Here is a 22157-nt window from a genome sequence, read left to right as displayed (position 1 = left end):
CACTCATGTGTCACCCCTCTGGTTTTTGGTGGGTGAGTTGAGGGCAGGAGAAAGACATGGGCAAAATGGACCACAGACTCAAGCAGAATCAAAATATCCACCTGGTCTCAGCAGGTGACACAGCCACACCTTGAGGCCCACAGCACCAAGCTAAGAGTTTGTAGAACAACTTGGTCATCATCAATTTGGAGATCTCCAAATTGTTTGAAGTCTGTAGGAATTACACATAAAGTTCATGGATTTATGCTAAAGCTGTCTGAATGTAGGTAGCTGCTCGTACCAAGTTTGAAATGTAAAAGTATGTCTGGCACTGAGCTGGGCATCTTAGACACACTGGTGAGGTGGCTTACTCTTGATGAGTTGGACAGCACCAAGCTGGGCAAAGAGGGCTTCATCTCTTTGAGGTCACCCAAGCCGGTGACACCCACACCTGTGCTGCCGTACTGGGACTTGTGGGACTTCCCTGTGGACCAGCCCCTCTATGCAGAATAGACCATGAAAAACCTATCGCACCAGTTTCAGAAGGATCCACAAGGTCTCCCCACCTTTTCTGTGGAGAGTTGATGTCTTATCTGACCTGAATTTGGGATGATCTCTTAATCTTTTACTTCTCTCTTTAGCTAAGGGCCTGTGTAGCTTCTCACCATGGATATAGGAAGGATGGAAAATGGAGTTAAACCCTTTTGCATTGAAGTGATACCTTGGGAGCCTATGTTCTCTGTGCAAAGGACCTTATATACAGAAAGACAACCTAGACACAACTTACCTTAAACACAACTATCATCTTTGCTAAAAGTCAGGTGCATACATACCTGCACATTCAAGCTCCCAATCTATTCTTTAAGAGCACCTGACATAGGTATCTGTCTTGATTTAAGTGAACATAAGCAACCCTGAGAAGCCACCCTGAATACGTAAAGATATAAGAGGTGATCTATGATCAAATGTCTTGTGATTGAGAGAAGATATGATATAAAGGCAGAATATCAGAGGAAAACTAGGAGTGCCAGTGCCATGCTGCCTGGACATTTAGTAAGGATGGTCCCTTTAGAGCGCTTGTTGGACCCTAGAAGCCAGCCCAGAAGCTGAGGAGGGACTATTTTCATGAATTGTCTCCTTCAGTTGCCATGGATTTATGAGTCACTCTGTACCAAGAAAAAGGAAAATGGAAAGAGGAGGATAGTTTGAAGACAGACTGGGAGAGATGAAGATGTCATACAACTTTTACCCCCAAACCAAAAGGAGGCAAAGGCCTGAAAATAACTTCAGCTGACTTATTCCCATCCAGATTTTTTTTTCCTCTGAATCTCCAACACACACTATTTGAAAGAAGCCAAGGTGCATTTGTATCCACATAGGACCCTTAGACACTCATTCTTGATTTTAGCTAGAATTCATCTTCGGGCTTTTCTAGACAGCAATGTTTCAATCTACCCAGTAAACTAGAGTGTCCTCACACCAGTCATGTCCTACCACAATGTTTCTATAAGTGCTCTGCCCCATCCTGCCACACTCCAGTCCATTCCCTTTGCTTTGGTCCTAGGAAGAGATGTGGACACTCTAGCACTGTCCTCTATGTCACGGTGGGGATTGTCCAACACCAGTCGGGTCCTCTGAGTGTCCAGTGCAAGTCATAAGTGACATTTAGGCTTTTAAGAAGACAAAACAATCCCAAGTATGTATTTTCCTTGCCAAGACTTTGACTGGAATTTAATTGATCTCTTTGTTAATGGCATATTAACAAGAGGCCAGGCAGAGTGGGAAAAAATGTTCAAAAGCAAGAAAAAGAAAGGAAAGAAGGGAGAAAAGAAGGGAGAAAGGAAGGGAAGGAAAGGGGAAAGGAGAGAGGAAGGACAAAAGGGAATAAAAAAATAAAAAGAGCCTCCTAGCCCAAGTCTCCCATCCAATGTCAGTCCCTCTGTTCTATTCATAAAGTGATCTTTTTGGCAGCAAAGCCCATACTTAGTGGAATTCGAATCCAAGAACCCAGGTAAGCACAGGACCACTGTCTGATTCTCATGGACAGAAGGGGGCAGGTCTCATGTGAAGATGGATATACCAGCTTTCTAGAAAGTGGGTGAAGGAATTTTTTGTTTGTTTGCATCTTCTATTTGGACATACCCATGACATCACAATGCCTAGTGTTGAATGACTTGGCCTAATTAACCATCTTCAATCCTTTGCAGGGAAGAAGTGATCATTTCTTCCACTGCAACTGTTTCTGTCTGATATCCAGAGTTTACTTTAGTCCTCTTTTCTTTAATAAATTGGTCTGTTGGTCACTGTGAGGTTCACGGGCATTAATCAGCCAAACTTTCCCTGCCCACTGATACCATCAAGTCTGACTTAATGCTTAGGAGATAAAAGAGGATGGGCCAATGGGTGGAAAATGAACAGCCACGGAGCCGCTGAGCTTGCACTGCAGCCCCGGCACCCTTGGCTGTGCAGAAGCTCAGTGAGGAATGGAGGCCCATACCTGAGTCCTTATTTATCACGGCAGAGTCTTGCACCACCAAATATTAACACGAGAAGATGACATGCAATCTGTTGTGTTTGCAAAGGGAAAGCAGAGAAATACTTCAATGGTGGCAGAAAATGCTGAGGAGGAGCAAAATTCTCTTATCAAAATCCTCCTAGTCCATCCAGATATTGGGTAGCAAAATAGCTTTCAACGTCTCTTAAGGCCAAGTGTTCCTCCTTCAGTGGAAATTCACGCATTCATATAAATCTTTCTCGGCATTTCTGAGATAAGATAAGCATAACTTGGGGGTATTCCCTGAGGAAACAGGTCACTCTCTATTGCACTGAAGACCAGGAGAGGAGAGGGGGAACGTGAACACAGACAGATGAGATCAACGTGCCTGGGTGCAAGTTCTGCTTTCTCTAAAGTATCTTTAGTTTACAAGCAAGTCCAGCAGCTGTGTGGAAAACCACACTAATGCAGAATGTTCCAGGTGTCTGCAGTCCACGACTTCTGCCCTATCCCACTCCCCTACACTCAGGAAGGTTGCTGAGATGACGGGTTGAGCATATCCCAAGGACCAGCAAAGAAGTTGGTGTAGAGAAGCGTCCACTCAAAACTGATCAGCTCACAAAAGAGGGACGCTAGGTATCCCAGGTATATCTCAGTGGGTGCAGAGTAACAATAATGTCACCTGCTCCTCACCCCATGCCCAGCAACCAGGTAACCTGTTTGCATTGCTGTTTTCTTTGATGTGGGTTTACTGTATATCTATCAGTTGAGACACCTTCAGTTCAATATAAGCATGTCAGAGGCCACTACCTGAGTTTTACAAGCTTCATGTTTCCTCTAAGAAGGAAGGTCTTATTGGGCAGAATTAGCTTAGCATCTTGTGAAAGGATGTCACAGCATGCTGTCTCAGCCTCTCCCTCATCCCTCTACCCAAGGTGAGAGCTGTGTTTCTCCTGCTATTTGGGCTCCGTGAACATCCTTCCCATGGAGTTTGGTAAACCTAAGTTGAAATCTCAAGTCACATCGGAATCCCTCCACTGACTTCATTTTTCCTTTCTGTTCCCTTGTTTCCTTCTCCTGTTTGTGGATCACCACCATGCCCCTACTTATCACCAAGGTGAATAATGCAGCCCTGACTCTTTTCATGATAAAAGTGCTTCTCCTCATCTGTCAAACTGCTTCCCATATAATTCATTTCTGTCTGTCTCCTCCTCTACTTTCTCCAAATATGGCCATCCTCTGACAAACACACAGCTAGAATGTGAGCGGATGAACAGGGCAGGTGGGGGTCTGCAGGAGGAGGGAGGCCATGGGGTTGGGGTGCCAGTGGGGACCAGCATCTCTCACAGGTGCCTTTCCACTGGGCTATGGCCATGGTCAGCACTGTCTTTAGGAGGTGAAGAGCAGTGCACAGGGCCCAAGTGCATTCCCCCCCAGCCCCAGTGTTTAGTCACGGTCTTAATGAGCACTGCATTAGGCTAGGGGACAAGCCAGGAGGGCTGGGCATAGAGAAGTGAGAGATGCAGGAGTCATGGGGAAAGGGAAGTGGGAGAAGCCACAGAGGGGATGGGGTGAGGAATGAGTTAGTAAGCCCCGTGACACTCTCCAGAGGGGAGCCCTGTCTCTCAGCATCTGGATATTCAAAATGCGCCCCACAGTTTTCAAAGCCTCTTAATATGCATCCTTGGTTAACTGTTGGAACTTCTCTGGAAGGGAGATAAGGCAGATCAATTGCATTGTACAGAAAAGGAAATTTAGTCTAAATAAGCTTTAGTGACTCGCCCCAAAACAGAGAACTACGGCCGGCTAGGTTCTAACCAAGATCTCCGCGGCAGCCCCTCCAGAGCATTGCTTGTTGGCAACCGTTCCTACCTTCCTCCCTGGGAGAGCCTCATGGTGAACTGGCTGATGCATGTGATGGAGTATTTGAATCATCGTGTCGCTGGGAGGCATGAATAGGACTCTTGTTATGAAAACTCTCTATCAGTTGGAGGTGGGGTCTAGACTACTCTCAGCACTGTGCCTCCATGCTCACCTCTGGGCTTGGAGCTTCTAATGGTGTTTTATTTCCCACCCCCTTCCCGCTTTCCTGGGCAGAGCAGGGGATGTCTACCTTGATGTCTACCCAGCAGCTCCCAGGAACCTGTTTAAACAGCCCTGCACCACCAGCCCCTGAGCAGGCTAACAGGGGGCTCAGGAAACACACCCGGGGAAAGCAAGCAGGGAGCAGGGGCTCTGGGAGACAGGAGGGGGGAAAACATAAAGCCAGGAGGATACTGACCTTGCAACAAAGTTGAGCTTGTGGGCTCATTTAGTTCTAAATCGGGTGAGGGACATACAGGAGAGAAAAATGAGAACAGACACATATATTATATACAGCAGCTATATATTGGTCATATATAGTTTGTATACTGCCTTTCACAAACGATTCTGCAGGAATGGATAAATAAAGAAAGACACAAAAACCAAAGGCGGCAGGACACGGGGCAGCGAAACAAACACTGGGAAGCTGTGTGTTTCTGTACTGGGATGCAACGGCCGGGCAGTGAGGGAGCTGGCCACTCTACACAATGTCCAGCGCACACGGAATCCCGCCTAGCTTGTGCCAGGCTGGGTTCCTGATTTGGTAACAAAAGCCCAATGATTCTTTCCAGATGGGATTTCACTTCTGGATTCCCCCTCCCAATGTTTCATCATGGGAGACCAAGTTCAGGAATTCTGGACCTGGGGCAATACGATAGTGAAAAGGTCCCCCAAAACTCTGTGATTCGGGAACATGGGAGCCGAACTCAGAGCCTCCTGCAAGCTCAGTAATCTCAGAGAGCAGGTGCTCAGAGCCCTATTGGTTCATGAGAGGAAGGGTTAACCACTCTCATTTGGCCGAAGGACCCTGAAAGATACGGGTTGCATTCACGATGGAAGCCTCTTGCACCAGAACTCCTCACTTCTCCACGTCTGCCTAGCTCACGTGGGTAGTGTTCAGCTTGTGCACAAGTTGGTGTTGAAATCCTGGCATTTAGCTGGCTTTCTGTAATGCCACAGGACAGCAAAATCCATCGCAAAGTTTGTATGTTTACAAAAAGCCAAGAGTTGTGCGAGTCTGCTGGCTGGAAGGTGATGAAAAATGACATGGAAAATTCTCAAACAAATCCGTGTTTTTCCAAAGAGCTCCTTGATGGTGAGCTCATTAATGAACTGAGGGGCCACAGTAATGCCTGGACTAGCCTCGGCAAGAGCCGGTGGGTTGGAAATCGTCCTCTCACATGTCAAGGGGCTTTCACTAGCTCTACAGAACTAGGGAACCCAGGCAGCGTTTCTTGTGATGAGCTCCTCAGGAATGGTCTCTCAGCTGAGGCTAAATCACTGAATTGGCTTCTGATTGACCAAGTTTGTTGGTTTGTTTACTTATTTATTTATTTTTGAGACAGAGTCTCACTCTGTCATCCTAGGTAGAGTGCTATGGCATTAGAGCTCGCAGCAACCTCAACCTCCTAAGCTCAAGCTATATCCTCTTGCTTCAGTCTTTGGAGTCACTGGGATGACGGGCATCTGCCACAATGCCTGGCTAGTTTTCTAGTGGAACGGAGTCTCAATCTTGCTCAGACTGGTCTCAAAGTCCTGAACACAAGCGATCCTCCCCTAGGCCTCCTGGAGTGCTAGAATTACAGGCGTGAGTCACCATGCCTGGCCTCTGATTAAGTTTTGAAAATGCTGCAAACTTCATCTCCCTCTAAGAGATAAAGCGTGTTCAGGCTCTGAGACCTCCTGTGTTAAGGAACATCCCCCGTGCACTCTGCTCATCTTCAGTTGACCCCATCTTTCTAAACATATTTGGATACATATTATTTCTTTTTAATGTACTTTTTAGAAAACCCTGGACTCCAGAGATGGGGCGATGGCAGGAATGTGCCAACAGATATGGGGGAGCGGGCAGATACTGGCATGGGGTGGAAGATGGGAGGGGAGAATTTGAAGCCTTAATTGCCACACATGGGTCCACTGAGAAGGGCACATTTATCACCTTTACTTCACTACTTTGCTTGTCATAAATGCCAACCATTTCACTCTTAGAAAAAAAGGGGGGCTTTGCTGCTTCTTTCTATTCTTGAATTACTCTGAGATGAATTTAAGGGAAAAGCCAGGGAATTAGACAGCAGTGATCAAACCAATGGCAAAACCATTTTATACGTCCAAATCAGTAGAGAAAGGAGGTCAGAGGGGAACAGAGACTGCTGAGGAGGCTGAGGTCTCTGTGGGTGGAGGGCAGGATTTGGGAGAGTTTAATGGAAAGTGAGGGGGAGCACTAGATTTGCAAGGCAAGGGAGGAAGCAGTCTGTTCCTTCCAAATCCTGGCCCTCTGTTCATGCAGACAGACACCTGCCAAAAAGCCAAAAGGGCTTGACAAATGTGAGGGGCACTTATGATCATCCCTGTGTGTGAGATGTCAGACAGATCAATCACTCTCATCACAGCTCTGCCCATTCTGAGCTGGCGGCTGGGGATGGAGGGCGGCCTTCCCATCCCCGGCCCTCTCAAATAAAGCTGGGTTTTATTTTATGTGCTGGGCAGAAGGTGGAGAGGATGTGATCTGGAAGCAGAGATGGCAAGGTGGAGCAGCCCAGGCTTGTGACTCAGAGTCAGTTACACACGGCCACCCAGGGCAGGTCGCAGGGGCAGGGGTGGTGGAGCGCCCTGGAGGCTACAGGACTGTCCCAGAGGTCTCAGAAGAAAAGGAATTTAAGTGTTGCCAATTATCTGCCAATGACTCTGCTTTCCCTCCCTTCATATTGAACAAGTGTGTTTGTTAACAGGGGTGGGAGGGGGTGTGTGTAAAACAACTCAAACCGTCCTAAACTCACTGAACTTGATGGAGTATGAAGGAATCTGTCCAAAAGGCAAGTGGAAATTAACACTGCAACTGATGGGGAGGATGTGCGTCCATCAAGGGATGGAAGCCACCAGCAGAGGCCTGATGGCACAATGAGGGCAGATGCCCCAAGGCCGGGCTCTCCGCTCACAGAGGGCGGGGTGAACGGGGCCACAGGGGCTGCCCACTTGCTTCTGGCAGCAAAACACCAGCCAAATAGGGGATGGAGATGGATGACTGGAAACAGTTTGAGACAAGGGGAAATTTCATACTAAAGTGACAAGCAAAATACTGAACTAGTACAACATTTTGAGCTCTTGATTATTTCACCTAATTATAAACCCTGCAGACAGTTTAGGTGATATCACTAAGAAAAAATAATCAAATGTCATTTTTTTGGCATCCCCAAGTCCTTTCCTCTTGTCTTGGGATTTTTTCCCACTATAGAGTGAAACGTGAATGTCCTTTTTCATTTTTATTTTCCTGCTCCTAATATCTACTTTCAGACACGTGCCGGTTTCTCCCTCCCTCTGTCTCTTGCTCTTTCTCTGCTCCTCTCTGTATCTCCTCTTTCTGACTCCTCTTACTCACTCCTGCCTCAGTACTTCTGAAAAGAGCCCTCGCAGGCCCCCCTGTCCCGTCCCTCCCCTCCCCAGCCCCTCTCCTGCTCACACTCTCTCCCCATCTCCCTGCCCAGCCCAGGGCACAGTCTCACCAAATAGCGTGATGCTGGCATTGGTGTGGCCCAGCTTGTTGGAGGCCACACAAGTGTAGTTCCCGTAGTCGTGTTCAGAGACATTGAAGAAGATGAGTTTCGAGAGGAAAGGTCTGTTTTCCACTTTGACACCTTTCTTTCCTTCAATCAGTCTGAGATACACAAGAGACAATACAAGGAGAAAAAAAAGGCATGGTTACATTTCTCTGCTAGGAGGAAGACAGAGTCTGGGATTCATGATCTTCTCCGGTGCCTCCTCTCCGGCACCATTGTAACTGCTGCTTGCACCACTCGACTGCTCCATCAGTTCACACCCAATGTGTAATGGGGTTTCTGTTTTCATGTGCGTGCCCAGAGACGCTGCCGTGGGGTATCTCACTGCCCTATACTGGTATTTAAGTTCTCTGAAGGCAGGAGCAGCCTCTTATCCTTGCTTTGTAAGCCCATCCGTCACACCACAACGTTACACTGTGCAAACTGTGACACTGGGAACGATGTCACCCATGCAGCAAGTGCCCCACGGTACTTGATGGTGATGGTGATGCTGATGACCACCATGAAAATGAAAAACTCAAGCTCTGAAGAAAAGAGCAATCTGAGGGCTTAGAAAGAACAATGGTTTTCAAGCACCTGGGTTATAAAATTTCTCCATAAGCACATGAGGTGTTCTATAGATAGCACTTCATTTGGGGGGCTATGAAGAGGGGAGAATAATAATTTTCTCAGGTGGGGCCTTTGAAGGGCTTGAGAGGAGTGATCTGATCAGAGTATTGCAGGGGATCAGCGTGGGAAGGATTTGCCACCCCTCAGACTATGATCCTACTGAGCCTACAGTGTCCCTGGACTTCACCATGGCTGCCCAGGATGCCACAGGGCTTGTGTGGGTCCCAGGGGGCCTGAAGAATTGCCACAGGTAGTAAGTGTCTGAGAGAAGGTAGACATGTTTATTAAAACCATGGATTCTATCACTGGGGACTTAGGGTAAGAAGAAAGCTGTTTTAGGGGACAGTAGGCATATTTTCTTGATTTTCTTTTTGAGAAAGAGTCTCACTCAGTTACTCCATTTATAGGAGCACTGGCTTTCCATGTCTTCCTGGAAATGAAGTCCCAAATAAATCCTTGAGTGGCAACCCACCTGAAACAAATTTATTGAGCTGGAGTTGGCACCCCTTGGTCACAATCACATCAAAGGAAGCTCCCATTTAGTGCCTAAATTTTTTTTTTTTTGAGACAGAGTCTCACTTTGTCACCCTCTGTAGAGTGCTGTGAAATCACAGCTCACAGCAACCTCAAACTCTTGTGCTCAAGCGATTCTCGTGCCTCAGCCTGTGCTCAAGTGATTCTCTTGCCTTAGCCTCCTGAGTAGCTGGGAATACAGGCACCTGCCACAATTTCCCCCGATATTTAGAGGCAGGGTCTGCTCTTGCTCAGGCTGGTCTTAAATGCATGAGCTCAGACAATCCACCTGCCTTGGCCTCCCAGAGTGCTGGGATTGCAGGCGTGAGCCACTATGCCCAACTCAGGAGCTCTTAACAGCAATTCCTATTATAATTGTGGGCATGCAAAAAATCTGAAATTAGATTTCTGAAATGTCCTATTTCAGAATTTGGGCTTTAAGGCAACGCTCTACTTTCCCAGAAACAATTTGTAATCCTTATCCAGAAGCTGACCTGATGTTACGGAAAACACAAACACTGCTGGGGCAGAAAACTCTGTTTAAAGAAGAATATGGAGGAATAGAAACCTACATTTCCTGGTAGGGCTGAGCTGGAGCAGAACTATTAGGAAGTAGACGGTGTCACAGTAAGGACACAGTGGAACAAAGCACGGTGAGCATACTTGGGGCAAATGGCTGGTACCGGAGTCACCAAACCGGGAAAGATCACATTCAAGGCCGAAAAAGAAAGCGAGGCCCAGTAAGACAATGGTTAGAAAATGCTTTGTAGACTACACAATACAATTCAGTCTAATGCACTTCTATGGAGTCAGACACAGAAGACTGTCCCCGGGTCACAGTATGATTTGGCACAGAGGGCAGCTGCTTTGTCATTATCTGAAGACTTGATCTCTGTGGGGTTATGAAATAATTCTCTCCACTCCCAAAATTTACAGTAACCTTGATCAGAAGAGAGAGGCAGGTTCTCACTGGGGTTCTCACCCAACGTCTCCGGGGAAGTCAGAAGACGCTCTGGAAGGCCTTGCCTTGCTTTTTATTAAGTAGGTTTTCCTCTGGGAGTCTTCCTCTCTCAAAAGCCAGGGGCAGGGCACTGGCCTGAGTCCATGGGTTTTTAATGCTAGCACTCTCTGAATGGAATGAGGCACCTGGCTGTGCAGTCAGAGGCCACTTTTACTTCTGCTATGTAGATACTGATCCTTCAGGGGATGCTGTCCACAGACCACTCTCCATACCACCCACCAGGAGGCTTCTGTGAGCTGTTCCAGGGTACTGATCTCAGCTGCCATTCTGACAGTCCTGGGATGGAGAGGGAGCCTTCATATCGTAACCAAGCTGCAAATGAGATTCCGGCTCTATAGTGGGAGAGACTTACCCAAAGCAGGGTCCTGCCTGACAGCTCTGAAGTGTCTTTCACTAAAAACCTTGCAGGGAGTCTGGCAGCACTCTGCGGAGCTTTGAAGCTCTTGGGATGACACATTTTGCCCCATTCCAGGTGGGCACACCTTCCCCCATCCTGCACTGCTACCAGGCTTCTGTTTCTTAATGAAGCCACGGGCTTTTCATTGGCTCATGCCCCTGTTGGGCTGGTGGCCCTTATTAATTACAGCATCCCATCTTCTCATCCTCTGACTGATAACACACGCAGTGGCATACAGTGGAGTGGCACTGGCAGCCAAAAGACTTCTGACCTCAATGTTAAGAAAACTGCTTGTCCTCACTGCACAGACTCCTTTAATTTGCCTCGGAAGTCTGCTCTTCTTACTGAAAATGGGAGCTGAGTGAGAGCTGGCCTTCCCCCCAGGGCAGAAGCAATGTGCCCCTGGAGACCTGCCCAGGTTGTGCCTGGCAGGCACAGCCGGCTGTGATGAGGACCTCAGAGGCAGAGGTGCTGCTGAGCTGCGGGCCAGGCAGAAAGACAACTCCATTCAATGGGAGAACACAGGAAATACATGGGAAACTGACCAAAAGAAAGGGAAAGAGGAGAAAAGGAGAAGCCATCAGAAGAACTCAAAGAAAGAAAGAGACAAAACTGGCCGAGCCAAGGAAACCACCCCTGGCCATGCTACTGGGTGCCGTCCTCCAGGGTAGAGGACAGTGGGGGTGGGGTCCCTCCTATGACCACGGCTGCAGTCAAAGAGCAGAGCGCTGTCCTTGCTTTCCTCACTGTTGGCTATTTTTGCTGTATTTTCTTCTAAGATCTTGCTTTTCCCTATATTTAGTTTCTATTTTCCTCCCATATAGAATTCAAGTAATGCAGCTGATTAATTTCACTAAGACACAGACAATGAAAGGTTCAGGAACTGACCCTACAGCTCAATTGGTTTTGGTTTGTTTTATTTTGTTAAAAAATGGACCTTTATGTCTCCGATTTCTTCTTCTTTTGAGGAGGGAATAAGTGAAGTTGGATTTCTGTGTAAGGTAACCGTGTTTATTTGTTGCAAAAATACCATGACCGCCTTCCGCCTGATTGTGAATTCTTAGGAGAAGGACAACCAGCTCCAGAAGAAGAATTCTTATTTCTTTGTGAGTTCTTTCTTCCTCTTTCTACTTTAGCTTCTTGGTCCATGAAGCTGGCTGGGTGGGCATGTACAATACGCCTCACTGCAAGCGGCCAGAATGTTTCCTTAAAGAGTTTTTTTTTTTTTTTTTTTTAAAGGAAAGAAAACACTCATTCTCATTTGGAAGGATTAAGACACAGCCAAACCTTATGACTTAGTGACTTGGTTCTAAGCAGAATTCAGGTTTTGATTCAGAGGCTAGCTGGGGTGTCTCACTGATGGCCAAAGGAGGGAAAAGCCAGGCAGGATGAACAAGTCCCATGAAGTGTGACATCGCCCGCCCTGCCCTGGGCTCTGCGCCCTGCTCTGCTTCTCAGAATCGCTTTCTCTGCTGTCTTTTCTTCTCAGCTCTGCAACCTCCATCCCTTCCCTCTTAAGCACCCCTCACACACCTCAGTACTTGTTTGCATCGCCTCTCCCAGCACCTCCATTGTTATGAAAATGTTCTCAGCACAGACAGCTCTGCACTTTCCCTTGTTGTTCATCCACCTTAAAATAGCTCTTTGATAACAGTAATTGCCATGTTGCCTGGCTGTGCCGAGCTACTGATCCCTGCACTGACACACCATTCGATAACTCCTTGAAATGATCATCTTCAGTGACTCACAACAAATATCCCAATGACGGCTGCGACAATGGGAAGGAAGGGAATATTCCTCTCACTTTTCTCCTCTAGTAAAAGAACAACTTGGGCACAAAGGGAGGGCTGTATCCAGGTCACGGGCTCTTATGCGCAGTTACTGATGATGTCTGGGATGAAGTGCCGCCCGTACTGGCTGCCACTAACTTGTTAGCCACCCCTGGAGCCTCAGAAAGTGTTAAAAATAGCTTCAGGTGGAACATGTTATTTTTTGGCCTATGAAAACTCTCAGACCTTGTGATACTGCTACTTCCTCTTGAGATTTTGCTTTCCTAAAAAAAAAAAAATGTTTCCTCTCAAGCCTGCTGGTTGGCAAGTGATAATTCTGCACAGGGATATTGAGATCTAGCTGAAGTCCATTCATGTTAAGGAAAAGCTTGTTAGCATATCCTCCTCCCCATTAGACAGGAGGAATTCAGAAGAGGATTTTACAGGAATTCATTTGCAACCATCTGGAATTGGGAACCTGGACGTTTTCTCCTTCCGGGCAGGTGGCCGTGGGGAGAGGATGAGAGGGGGACTCACCTTTTGTCATCCTTGTACCACTGGAATTCTGCTGAAGGGACTGCTGAGGCTTCACACTGCAGCGTCCCCTTCTGTCCCACAGGGACACCCGTACCCTTAGCTTCGGAAATATATGGTGGATCTGCAGACAGAAAATGTCCCATAGCGTTTTTAAATGCATTTCGAGATGAGGAAGGCTGCTTCATTCATTCGTCTTGTTTTCTATTCCTTCTCCTACCTCTGTTTACGTGTGCTGTCAAATTGCTGTACAAATTATGCCAGAGAATGAAAACGTTTTCAATTCCATTCTAAGGAAGAGTTCTGTCTTCCTAGCGGGTGTTATTTCTGTTCTCCTCTGCAAGAGTTGGAATGACCAGGGATTCAGCTTATTTTCTGTTTAACGCTTTTTAACTTTCATAGGATAATGCACACCCATCAACCCTCTGCTCCATGGGTTGATGGTCAGCACCTTTAATCAGCCTTATAGAATTTCTGCACACCAGGTTCTTGCCAAAGTATACAACTTTGAACTACTCAATTCCCATCAAAAGCTCAGCTGCAAGAAATAACATTCAAGGAAAATTGCCTGAAGGAGGCACACATCAGTCATTCTACTTGATATTCTAAACTGGATCCCTGGCAAGCCAGACCACACCAGACTCACAAACTTGGTCTGTGCTCATTTGAAGTCCTCACCCAACCACCTTGATATTTTATCAGTTTGCACGGAGGAGCCTTATGAAAAACACCCACAATAAACTTGCTGTTCTATTGCATGCAGAAATACTGTACATAATGTTGACAACACCTTACAGTGCTCTATTTGTGAAGACTCTAAAAGAGAATTTTCTCTAGGGTCTCTGGACCGGGAAAAGCATTCCTTCTCCCAAGCAACCAATTTGCTTTTATCTTATGGAAAACATAAATCTTAAAGCAGGGGATGTTTCTCCTCTTTACTTTAGCAAAGCAAGACCACGTTCTGAACCCACACCTCGCAACCTTAAGGTACGTAGCCCAGGTGCTGTTTTTTCCTTAGCTTTCACTCATCCCCTAAACATATTTTTCTTTTGTTTCCATTTCTCTACTTTTTAGGTTTATCTTGATAAACTATAAATCATCTTAGTCCTTATTTTATTTATTTTTATTTTTGCTGTTGTTTGGCCAAGGTCAGGTTTGAACCCACCATGTCTGGTATATGGGGCTGGCGCCCTACTCACTGAGCCATAGGCACCATCCTTATTTATTTATTTGAGACAGAGTCACCTTGGGTAGAGTGCAGAGACATCATCATAGCTCACAGCAACCTCAGGCTCCTGGGCTCCAGTGATCCTCTTCCCTCAATCACTTGAGTAGCCAGGACTACAGGCACCTGCCACAATGCCGGGCTAGTTTTTCTATTTTTAGTTGAGATGTGTCTGGCTCTTGCTCAGGCTGGTCTAGGACTCCTGAGCTCAATTCCCTGGCCCCTCAATCCTAGTGCTAGGATTATATGCATGAACCAATGCCCTGCCCTCAGTCCCTTAAAAAAAGAAAAAAGAAAAAAGTTGCATGGTACAAAAAAATAGTAACATTGTTATACCTATTCCTTATTTTTTAAAGGGCTTCATGCTGACTAGGTTTGCACTGTCACAGAAGGAGTATTAAAGAAAAGGACTAGCATTCACCCAGAATCTTTCCACTACTTCCACACCCTGGCCCTGCCCAGTTTTGAAGGGAAAAGGCTTGTTCTTGCTGGTTTGGTCTTGGGTTCTGTTCTGTCATGAGGCTTCCTGGAGTGTGCAAGCACAGCAAACGTTCCGAATGTGTAGGGACCTGAGTCAGAGGGCATAATGAGGAACCCAGAGGGGGAAGGATAATGAAACTTAGGAGACTGGAACACGTTTGAAGTTGGAGAGAATTCAGGTGGTTGATAAAACAGGGTCCACAGCAGTCATTTGCAAACTTTTTGGATTCTGTACCTCTATCAGTAAAAATGAAAATTCTTGATAAATCTTCTGCTATCAGAACCAGAATCTATTTGTGTCCAAACTATACATGTATACCATACACGTCAACATCCATAATTGTAAACAGATGAGGTACAATAAACACCCCATACACACAGGCTCCACTGGTTCCTAACACGTCATCTGTGCTCCATTATGGAGATGTCTGGTCTCCAGAGTGAGAGGCTCTTGGACAACTTCATCGTGTGTGTAAATTATGGGAAGAAAATTAGGATTTGAAGACATGTGTTTATAAATTATGCATTGAATGCCATTTAATGATCTCTCAGCCATGTAAGTCAAGTTTGGTATTAAATTACTTTCAGCTACTGGTTTTTTTTTTTTCTTCCCAAGGTGACACTGTGGCACCTTGAGATGTCAAATATTAGAGTCTGAAGCGGTTGCTCCTGAAAGCAGAGTGTGGAAAATGATGACGTGTGAATTCCTGTCCTGGGTCAGCGGCGGGCTTTGCTAACGGGCTCTAGGTGGCGGCCACGCCAGTGGGCTGGCCTCACGGGGCGGGCGGCGGGTGAGACACTCACAGTTCACCGTGACCTTCACTCTCCGAACCACTGGTGCGGCCACGTCGTTGGAGGCGCTGCACTCGTAGTCCCCCGACTGCTCTCGGGTGATGCCCTGAATTTCCAGGTACTCATCTTCACTCACAAAGCCAACAGCTGCAGGAGGAGCAGTGAGTTGTGGTGATATATTAATAGGAGGGAAAGACACAGAAGATAGAAAATTAGAAAACAAAGCGGAAAATGGTCCCATCCGCAGAGAACTGTGCCACTTGGAAGTTCAGATTCGGAGGAATTATTCAGATTCTCCCTTCTCATCTCTTCTACCCCTCCCACCACCAAATATCCCTGGGCTCCCCTGAAGACCAGCTGAAATGTTTGTGCTCCTACCTGTACCAAGAAGACTACCTAGAGAATTATGGGTCTTTGATAAGTGATTAATAATCTTGACATTTACAATGCCTGAATCTTACCAAGCAGTGCCGCTCAGGGATCTATGTTAGGGCCCTTAACTCTTTCTGATCTCGAGGTATGATTTAGACTGAACCTTGAATAGCAAGTTGATGACGGCAGCCCTGTTACATGAGTTAATTAAAAAAGCCACATCAGAACTGTGTGTGTGCACATACCTACCTACACACCCACACACACACAGGAGCCACAAAGGTCATGGAAACACGAATAAAATAAATTTAACTTCCTGATTTTTCATGTAGACTATTAAGTACATAGGCAGAAATCAATTTTCTAAGCTTCTATCTGCTAAAAGCTCTTAGGCACAAGATCTCCAGCACCGGGACCTGGAGCTTGAAGTCTAACCAGAAGTAGATCAGAAAGGAGAGTCAGAAGCCACGGCAGCAACTGCGCTCCGTCACGGAAACATCCTGAGACTCACTTTCTCTAGTGAAAGAGTATGAACGATCACAATAGTCGCCCCCAGCCGGGCTCCACACCCCACATCTGGCCATGAGCATTCAGTCATGGAGAACCCAAGACATGTGGGCTGGCGAGGCAATTTCAGAGTTCTCTCTCAGAGGCCTCAGTCCTCACCTCCTTGCCAAAAAACAGTCAAAAACAAGAATAACTGCTTACATCCTGGGTCATCTGCCTTCATGAGGATAATTACGATAACGATATCCTAAACAATTCCTACAGGACAATCAGCACAAATTAAAACTGTCCCTGGCCGCTGAGAAACATTTTCTCAGGTATAATACGTGTATGGTCCTAGTATCTAATACCTCACAGGGCTACTGGGAGCAACACATGGAAAACACACACACACACACACACGAAAGCACTTTAAAAGTTCTCATGCCCTGCACACCTGTTAATTTAGTCACATACTATCAGCCCTCTGATCTGCCTGGAGGCACAGATTCAGCTGGAGTGAAATTATAATAATATGAGTGGCCCAATAAAGGGTAACAAAGGAACATTTCTCTCCAGGTCACGAAACCCCTCCACAATGGCCCACGCTTCTGCTGGCCCACAACCTAACAATGAAAACTACAGGAACTGCTCTGATACGGAAACTTGTGCAAGATGTGGTTGTATTGGTTCCCAGACTGTTACGGTCGTCACTTCTTTTAGATGGTTTTATTCAGATATAATTCACTTAACATGCAATTCAATGGCTTAAACTATACCACGCATGTTTTTTTAGTATATTTGCAGCAGGCCGCAACCATTACCATTTTAAAATCTGAGATTTTAAAACATTTTCACTCTTGCTTTAAAACACTTCACAACAGGAATATAAATAAGAGTCTACATTTCATCGTTTTTCTGAGATTTAAGTAATGCTTTACTCTCCTTATTCTCTGAGACAATCATAAATATAACTGTTCTTCCATTTCTTTAAATTTGAGATTAACATGAGGGTATAAATGTTGAGGTCGTATTGTCTTCATTTCTAAGGTCAAGTTCAAGAGGTCACCACTTTTGTCAAGATAACCATAGTAACAATGCCCAAGGGAATAACATTGAAACAACTATCTTATAAATAAAGGCCACTCCCTTGTTCCACCACTATGCCAGCACTGCGTGGTCATAATAGGTTTTTACCACTGTCTGGAACAAGCCTAACCTCAGTACCTTCCCATAAATCTTCATGCCACAAGGACCGACACTATATATGCACAAAAACCCTTTTGGCTCTATTGCATACAGCAGAGAAAAAACAAACAAACAGCCTCTATCTATTGTAACAAGCAAGAAAGAAATTCACAAGACAGACAAGGAGAATGTTAATAAGTAGGAAAAAAAGGCCCCAAAGTCCAACATACGGGGAAAACAAACAACCTTAACCCAAATAGACTCCTAGTTCCAACCAGTAAGAAACTCCTGATGGCCTCCGTAGCCTTTATTATTATTGTTTCATAAGCAGTTTTTAGGGGGGAAACTTAGTACTAACCTTGATTTGAGCAAGAGTGGAGGAAATGAGGAGAAGAGGTTTAAGTAAAGAATTTGTTTTCTTCTTATGTTGTCCTTGTTTATCTGCTACCAACCACAGGACCGAGTTTGTCAGATCTTTCCCCACTAGAATGCTCTAATTACTGTGCAAAGCATCTCGGAGACCAGTGTCACACTTAATATTCCCATTAATTTTAAATGGTAGTCCTTGGTACATATGTGTGGCAATTGGTGTCATATTTTAATTAGGCTTGCCCTACACCATCTGAAATTAATAATAGCTTGAATTACCAGTGTAATTTATAAATTAACAGCGCTGCAGCATTAGGAAATAAATTAGCTCCGGACAGCTGTTTCTGGATAGAGCTCCAGTGTTGGAGCAGTGACTGGTAGGACCCCAGGTCTCCCCAGAGGCCGTGTATTACATCACCAGAGCAGGGAAACAAAAAGAAAAGACTCTTTGGGGCTCTTGTTCTCGCCAACTAACGTCCACGCATCTGTTTTCATTCCACTACCCAAATATGCTCCTGCTCCACCCCAATGAGGTTTATAGAAGTCAACCTCGGAGGAGCTTGTTATATGAACATCCAAATGGAGAAGGAGGTTGGGAGGGTGGCAGTCTAAGACTGCAATTCAAGGACACAAATAGTAGGGCAATTGAAAGGAGCAAGTCACCAAGTGTTCCCCAGGGACATGAAGTACAGACTCGTATGGAGCTTTACACACTGGTAGGCGATCTTCTGTAGGGAAGGAAGTTGGATGGTTCAAGTTTTGAGGGATGCATATGGTCTGCATGGATCCAGATTTCTACAACCAGGGGGAGGGGATTTATACTCAAGTCATCCTGTAAGAACCAATGAGGCTTAATCTTAGCATCACGTGTCCCTGGACCAAATGCATTAACTGCAGCGATCCGTTACTCATCACTTCTCACCTGCATTCTCTCTGATTCAGCTGGCTAAGGGATGTGAAAAGTAATCTGTATGTAATAAAATGCTTGATACATTCTAGCCATCATCGTTGTTATTTTCACTTTTACTCTCACACACATTTTTATCCACAAGAGGCACGCGTGGCAGAAGCAGAGAGAAGATTATCAGTCTATATATAATGAACTAAGCTCAGAACAGGCTGAAATGAGGTTCCCACAGGTGCTGCTTAAAGCAAACAAAACACAACCCACTGACCTGAAATCTGAATTTGCAGAGGTAATGAATCAAGGTTGAGTTTCACTGAACAGCATTTGTACTGGGGCCGTACCGTGATCAGTGTTTTATCACTCGTGTGAAAAACTCACAAAGCAGATGGGAGAAGAAAAAACCTCAGCTGCAGCGACTTCTTGATGTGCTAAAGGAAATTCCTGCTTAAGACACACCAGTGAGGAAGAGCAAACCACTTGATAGAGCCCAGTGAAAAGAAGCTCTTCATGGTCAATGGCTTCTCACTTACGAGGCTGCCTTCTCTTTTTCAAAAGGAAACACATTCTCGGGTGGAAATGACATACTCATCTTCTTAAAATACCCCTTTATCGTGGCACACCTCTCAGACACTACACGTGGTTTCCTCTTGCCTGCCACATCAAACACAAAGCCCCTGCTTTGTCATCAAAGCTCTCTACAAAGTAGCCCGATCCACTCACTCAAGTTTATCTTGTGTTGGTGACATGAAGGAGGCACTAGATTGTAGTCGTAAAGTGCAAAAATCTGGCGTCAGATAAACCTTCCTTGGGAAGTCCCCCAACTTTAGCACCATTTCCATATTATGCAGTGTAGAAGAATATTACCCATTTCTAGGGTAGCTGTGGACTACGACACATGTAATGTGGAGGGTACAGGGAAAGGCACCTTCTCCACCAGGGTTAGCTATGACAATCGTCATTCCATCACCACGGTCACCTCCATAAGCCCGATGGCCAGGCTGTGCTATTTTTTTTATCCTGGACAAACACAGTGATTTCTTCTTCACAGATTGTTTTTGTCAGCTAGAAAGCTGTATCCTTGCTGTCTACCTAAGAAAATACCACTTTTCTTTCCAAGTTTAACTCTTCCATGAAAACACTCTCATGTGGGTTAAATTGTGACCTCCAAAGAGATATTCTAAAAGTCCTAACCATTGGGACACGGTGCCTCGAAATGAGATCATATTTGGACAAAGGGTCTTTACAAAGGTAATCAAGTTAAAGTATTCGGGTATGTTCTAACCCAATATGGTTGGTGCCCTTATAAAAAGGGACAGGGACACATAGATGAAGGGCAGTGTCATACACACGGGGGAAGACAGCCACGTGACGGCAGAGACAGGTCTGCAAACCAAGGACTACTGGGATGTGCTAGAAGCTACAGAGGCCAGGGAGGGTTCTTCCTTACAGTTGTAAGAGAGCGCATAGGCTGACCAATTCCTTAATTTTGGAGTTCTAGCCTGCAAACCTGGGACACTGACATGTCCCCTTTCATCACCAAATGCGTGGTGCCTAAAGATGTCCCACCCTTGATTGCCTATTCAATTCATCTTGTCTTTATAATCATAATTGAATCAAGCTAAGGACATTAGTGGTTACCTAATTCCAGAGTCGCTCCCTAGGACATAGTGTGACTGCAGTCGAATTCACTAAAATAGTTGCTTAATTTGTCGATTTCTAGGTCCCAACTAAGCCAGAATCACCTGCGACTAGGAGTCTCCATAATCTCACCAGGAAATTCTCTTGTGTAGGCCAGTTTGGGAACTAGTACTTCAGCTGAACCCTCACATTTTTCATGTGGGGAACTGACACGTACAGGAGACAGTGGTCACACGTCTGGTTAATGACAAAGCACTCCAGGTCTCTGGGCATTGACCCCCTGCTCCTGCAGTTGACATAGCATTTTCTAATAGCTGTTTTGTGCTATGTACACACGTCTGATTTTTCCAGTGTGACTGAAGTTCTTTGGTAACAGGAACCAGGTCTTGGATATCTCTGGCTCTCAAGGATCCTAGGCAAGGAGTTTGCATAATTTGGAAATTTATCACCTTCTTATTGATTAACTGATGGACTGACAGACCCAGAATAACGGGTTGAATTTAATCAAAAATGTCAGGAAGTCCTTGCTGCTACCCTAACCCTCGTGTGGCTCTAGTCCCCATGGTACCACTTCTGGTTCTTAGCATGATGTTTGTATTTCCTGACTTCAAAAAATATCATCGCTATTAGTGTTCTGCCAGAAAAGATTTTCTTTAAATGTGTAATTTTAAAAGGTTTATCGAGTGTTTAGTATAATTTATGTCTAATCTTAGGGCAAATTATTTCTTCAGGGGACTGTATCCTTAATTTAAAAATGTAGATCAATGAAGAAGTATGATTTATCTAACAGAAATCTGTTTTACAGCCAACTTTTCGGGACAACCGCTATTTCATTAAGTGGAATATGACAGCCAGATCAGTGCAATGAAGCAAGCCGGCAGTGTGGTCACACCTGTCCCCAAGTCCCCAGAGGAGTCGCCTACTGTCCAAAGTGCTGAGCTCGGCAGTTTATAGCTAATCTAAGGACTGAGATGGCCATATGTAAGTAACACCACTTTGGAAAAGAAAACCCCACATTTCTGGGTTTTTAGATTGGGCATTAAAATCACTCTAAATGAAAAATAATAATAGCCATAATTATCATTTTTATCTTACCCAAGAATAAGCTTGTCAGGAGAGCAGCTGTAGTTGGTGGAGAGGAGAGGACACAGCTGTCTCCTTGCTTAATATTTTTGGGGCATAGATACATACCAGCTGAGATAAAATCATCAGACATCACGTCAGACACTGAAAAAAATACATAACACAGAATCCCAGCATTGAAAAGAATCGTTTTCAAAATGTAGGCCCAGTCCTGTGACTAGCAGTGTCCTTCCTGTCCTGGACAGTCCCTTGGCCCTGTGCATCTCTGCCCTCTCAGGTTGCACCAGGCCTCAGGGACTGCCATGTGAGGGACAGGCCAGCTGGTGTCCTGCCTGGTGCAGTTAGGATGGCAGATGAGCACGGGAGGGTTTGTGTTTTGACTGGGAGAGGGCTCGGCTGTGTTGAGATGCTAGGAGATGGGGGACGAGAGCAAGGTGGGGGAGGCAGGATACCAACTCCTACAAGCCCGAGGGACTGCATTTGAAGTCTGATAAAGGAAGCAGTTGGGGTCAGAAACTAAAAACGTTTTTATGTTTTTTATGAAAGGCCTTAGAGGTGGACGGTGCCACAGTGAGATCCCGTGTCGACACCTGCCAGTGAACTGACCCCAGAAGGCTTTCCCTGCCCCACACCACCTCAAGGCTCTGCACCCTCCTGGACCCCTG

General features: G+C 45.6%; 1 protein-coding gene across 4 annotated transcripts in view; it reads right to left on the bottom strand.

Annotated features, from left to right (window-relative positions):
* Nucleotides 1–22157, bottom strand: part of NTM (neurotrimin) — a 915982-nt gene that overhangs the window by 6684 nt on the left and 887141 nt on the right. For 2 of the 4 annotated variants that reach the window (XM_023516784.1, XM_023516785.1), the window contains exons 4-7: nt 15462–15596; nt 12956–13076; nt 8056–8207; nt 4755–4790 (exon numbers count right to left, since the gene is read on the bottom strand). In XM_023516784.1, coding sequence (XP_023372552.1) covers nt 4755–4790; nt 8056–8207; nt 12956–13076; nt 15462–15596 — 444 coding nt within the window. The remainder of the gene's footprint in view (nt 1–4754; nt 4791–8055; nt 8208–12955; nt 13077–15461; nt 15597–22157) is intronic. The other 2 variants (XM_012808945.1, XM_003795914.2) reach the window with 1 other exon arrangement.

The sequence above is a fragment of the Otolemur garnettii genome, unplaced genomic scaffold (genome assembly GCF_000181295.1).
Source record: "Otolemur garnettii isolate 467f Iridium unplaced genomic scaffold, OtoGar3 scaffold00097, whole genome shotgun sequence".
NCBI lineage: Eukaryota > Metazoa > Chordata > Mammalia > Primates > Galagidae > Otolemur > Otolemur garnettii.
The sequence above is the reverse complement of the archived record's forward strand: the minus strand, read 5'-3'. Positions and strand labels throughout refer to the sequence as shown.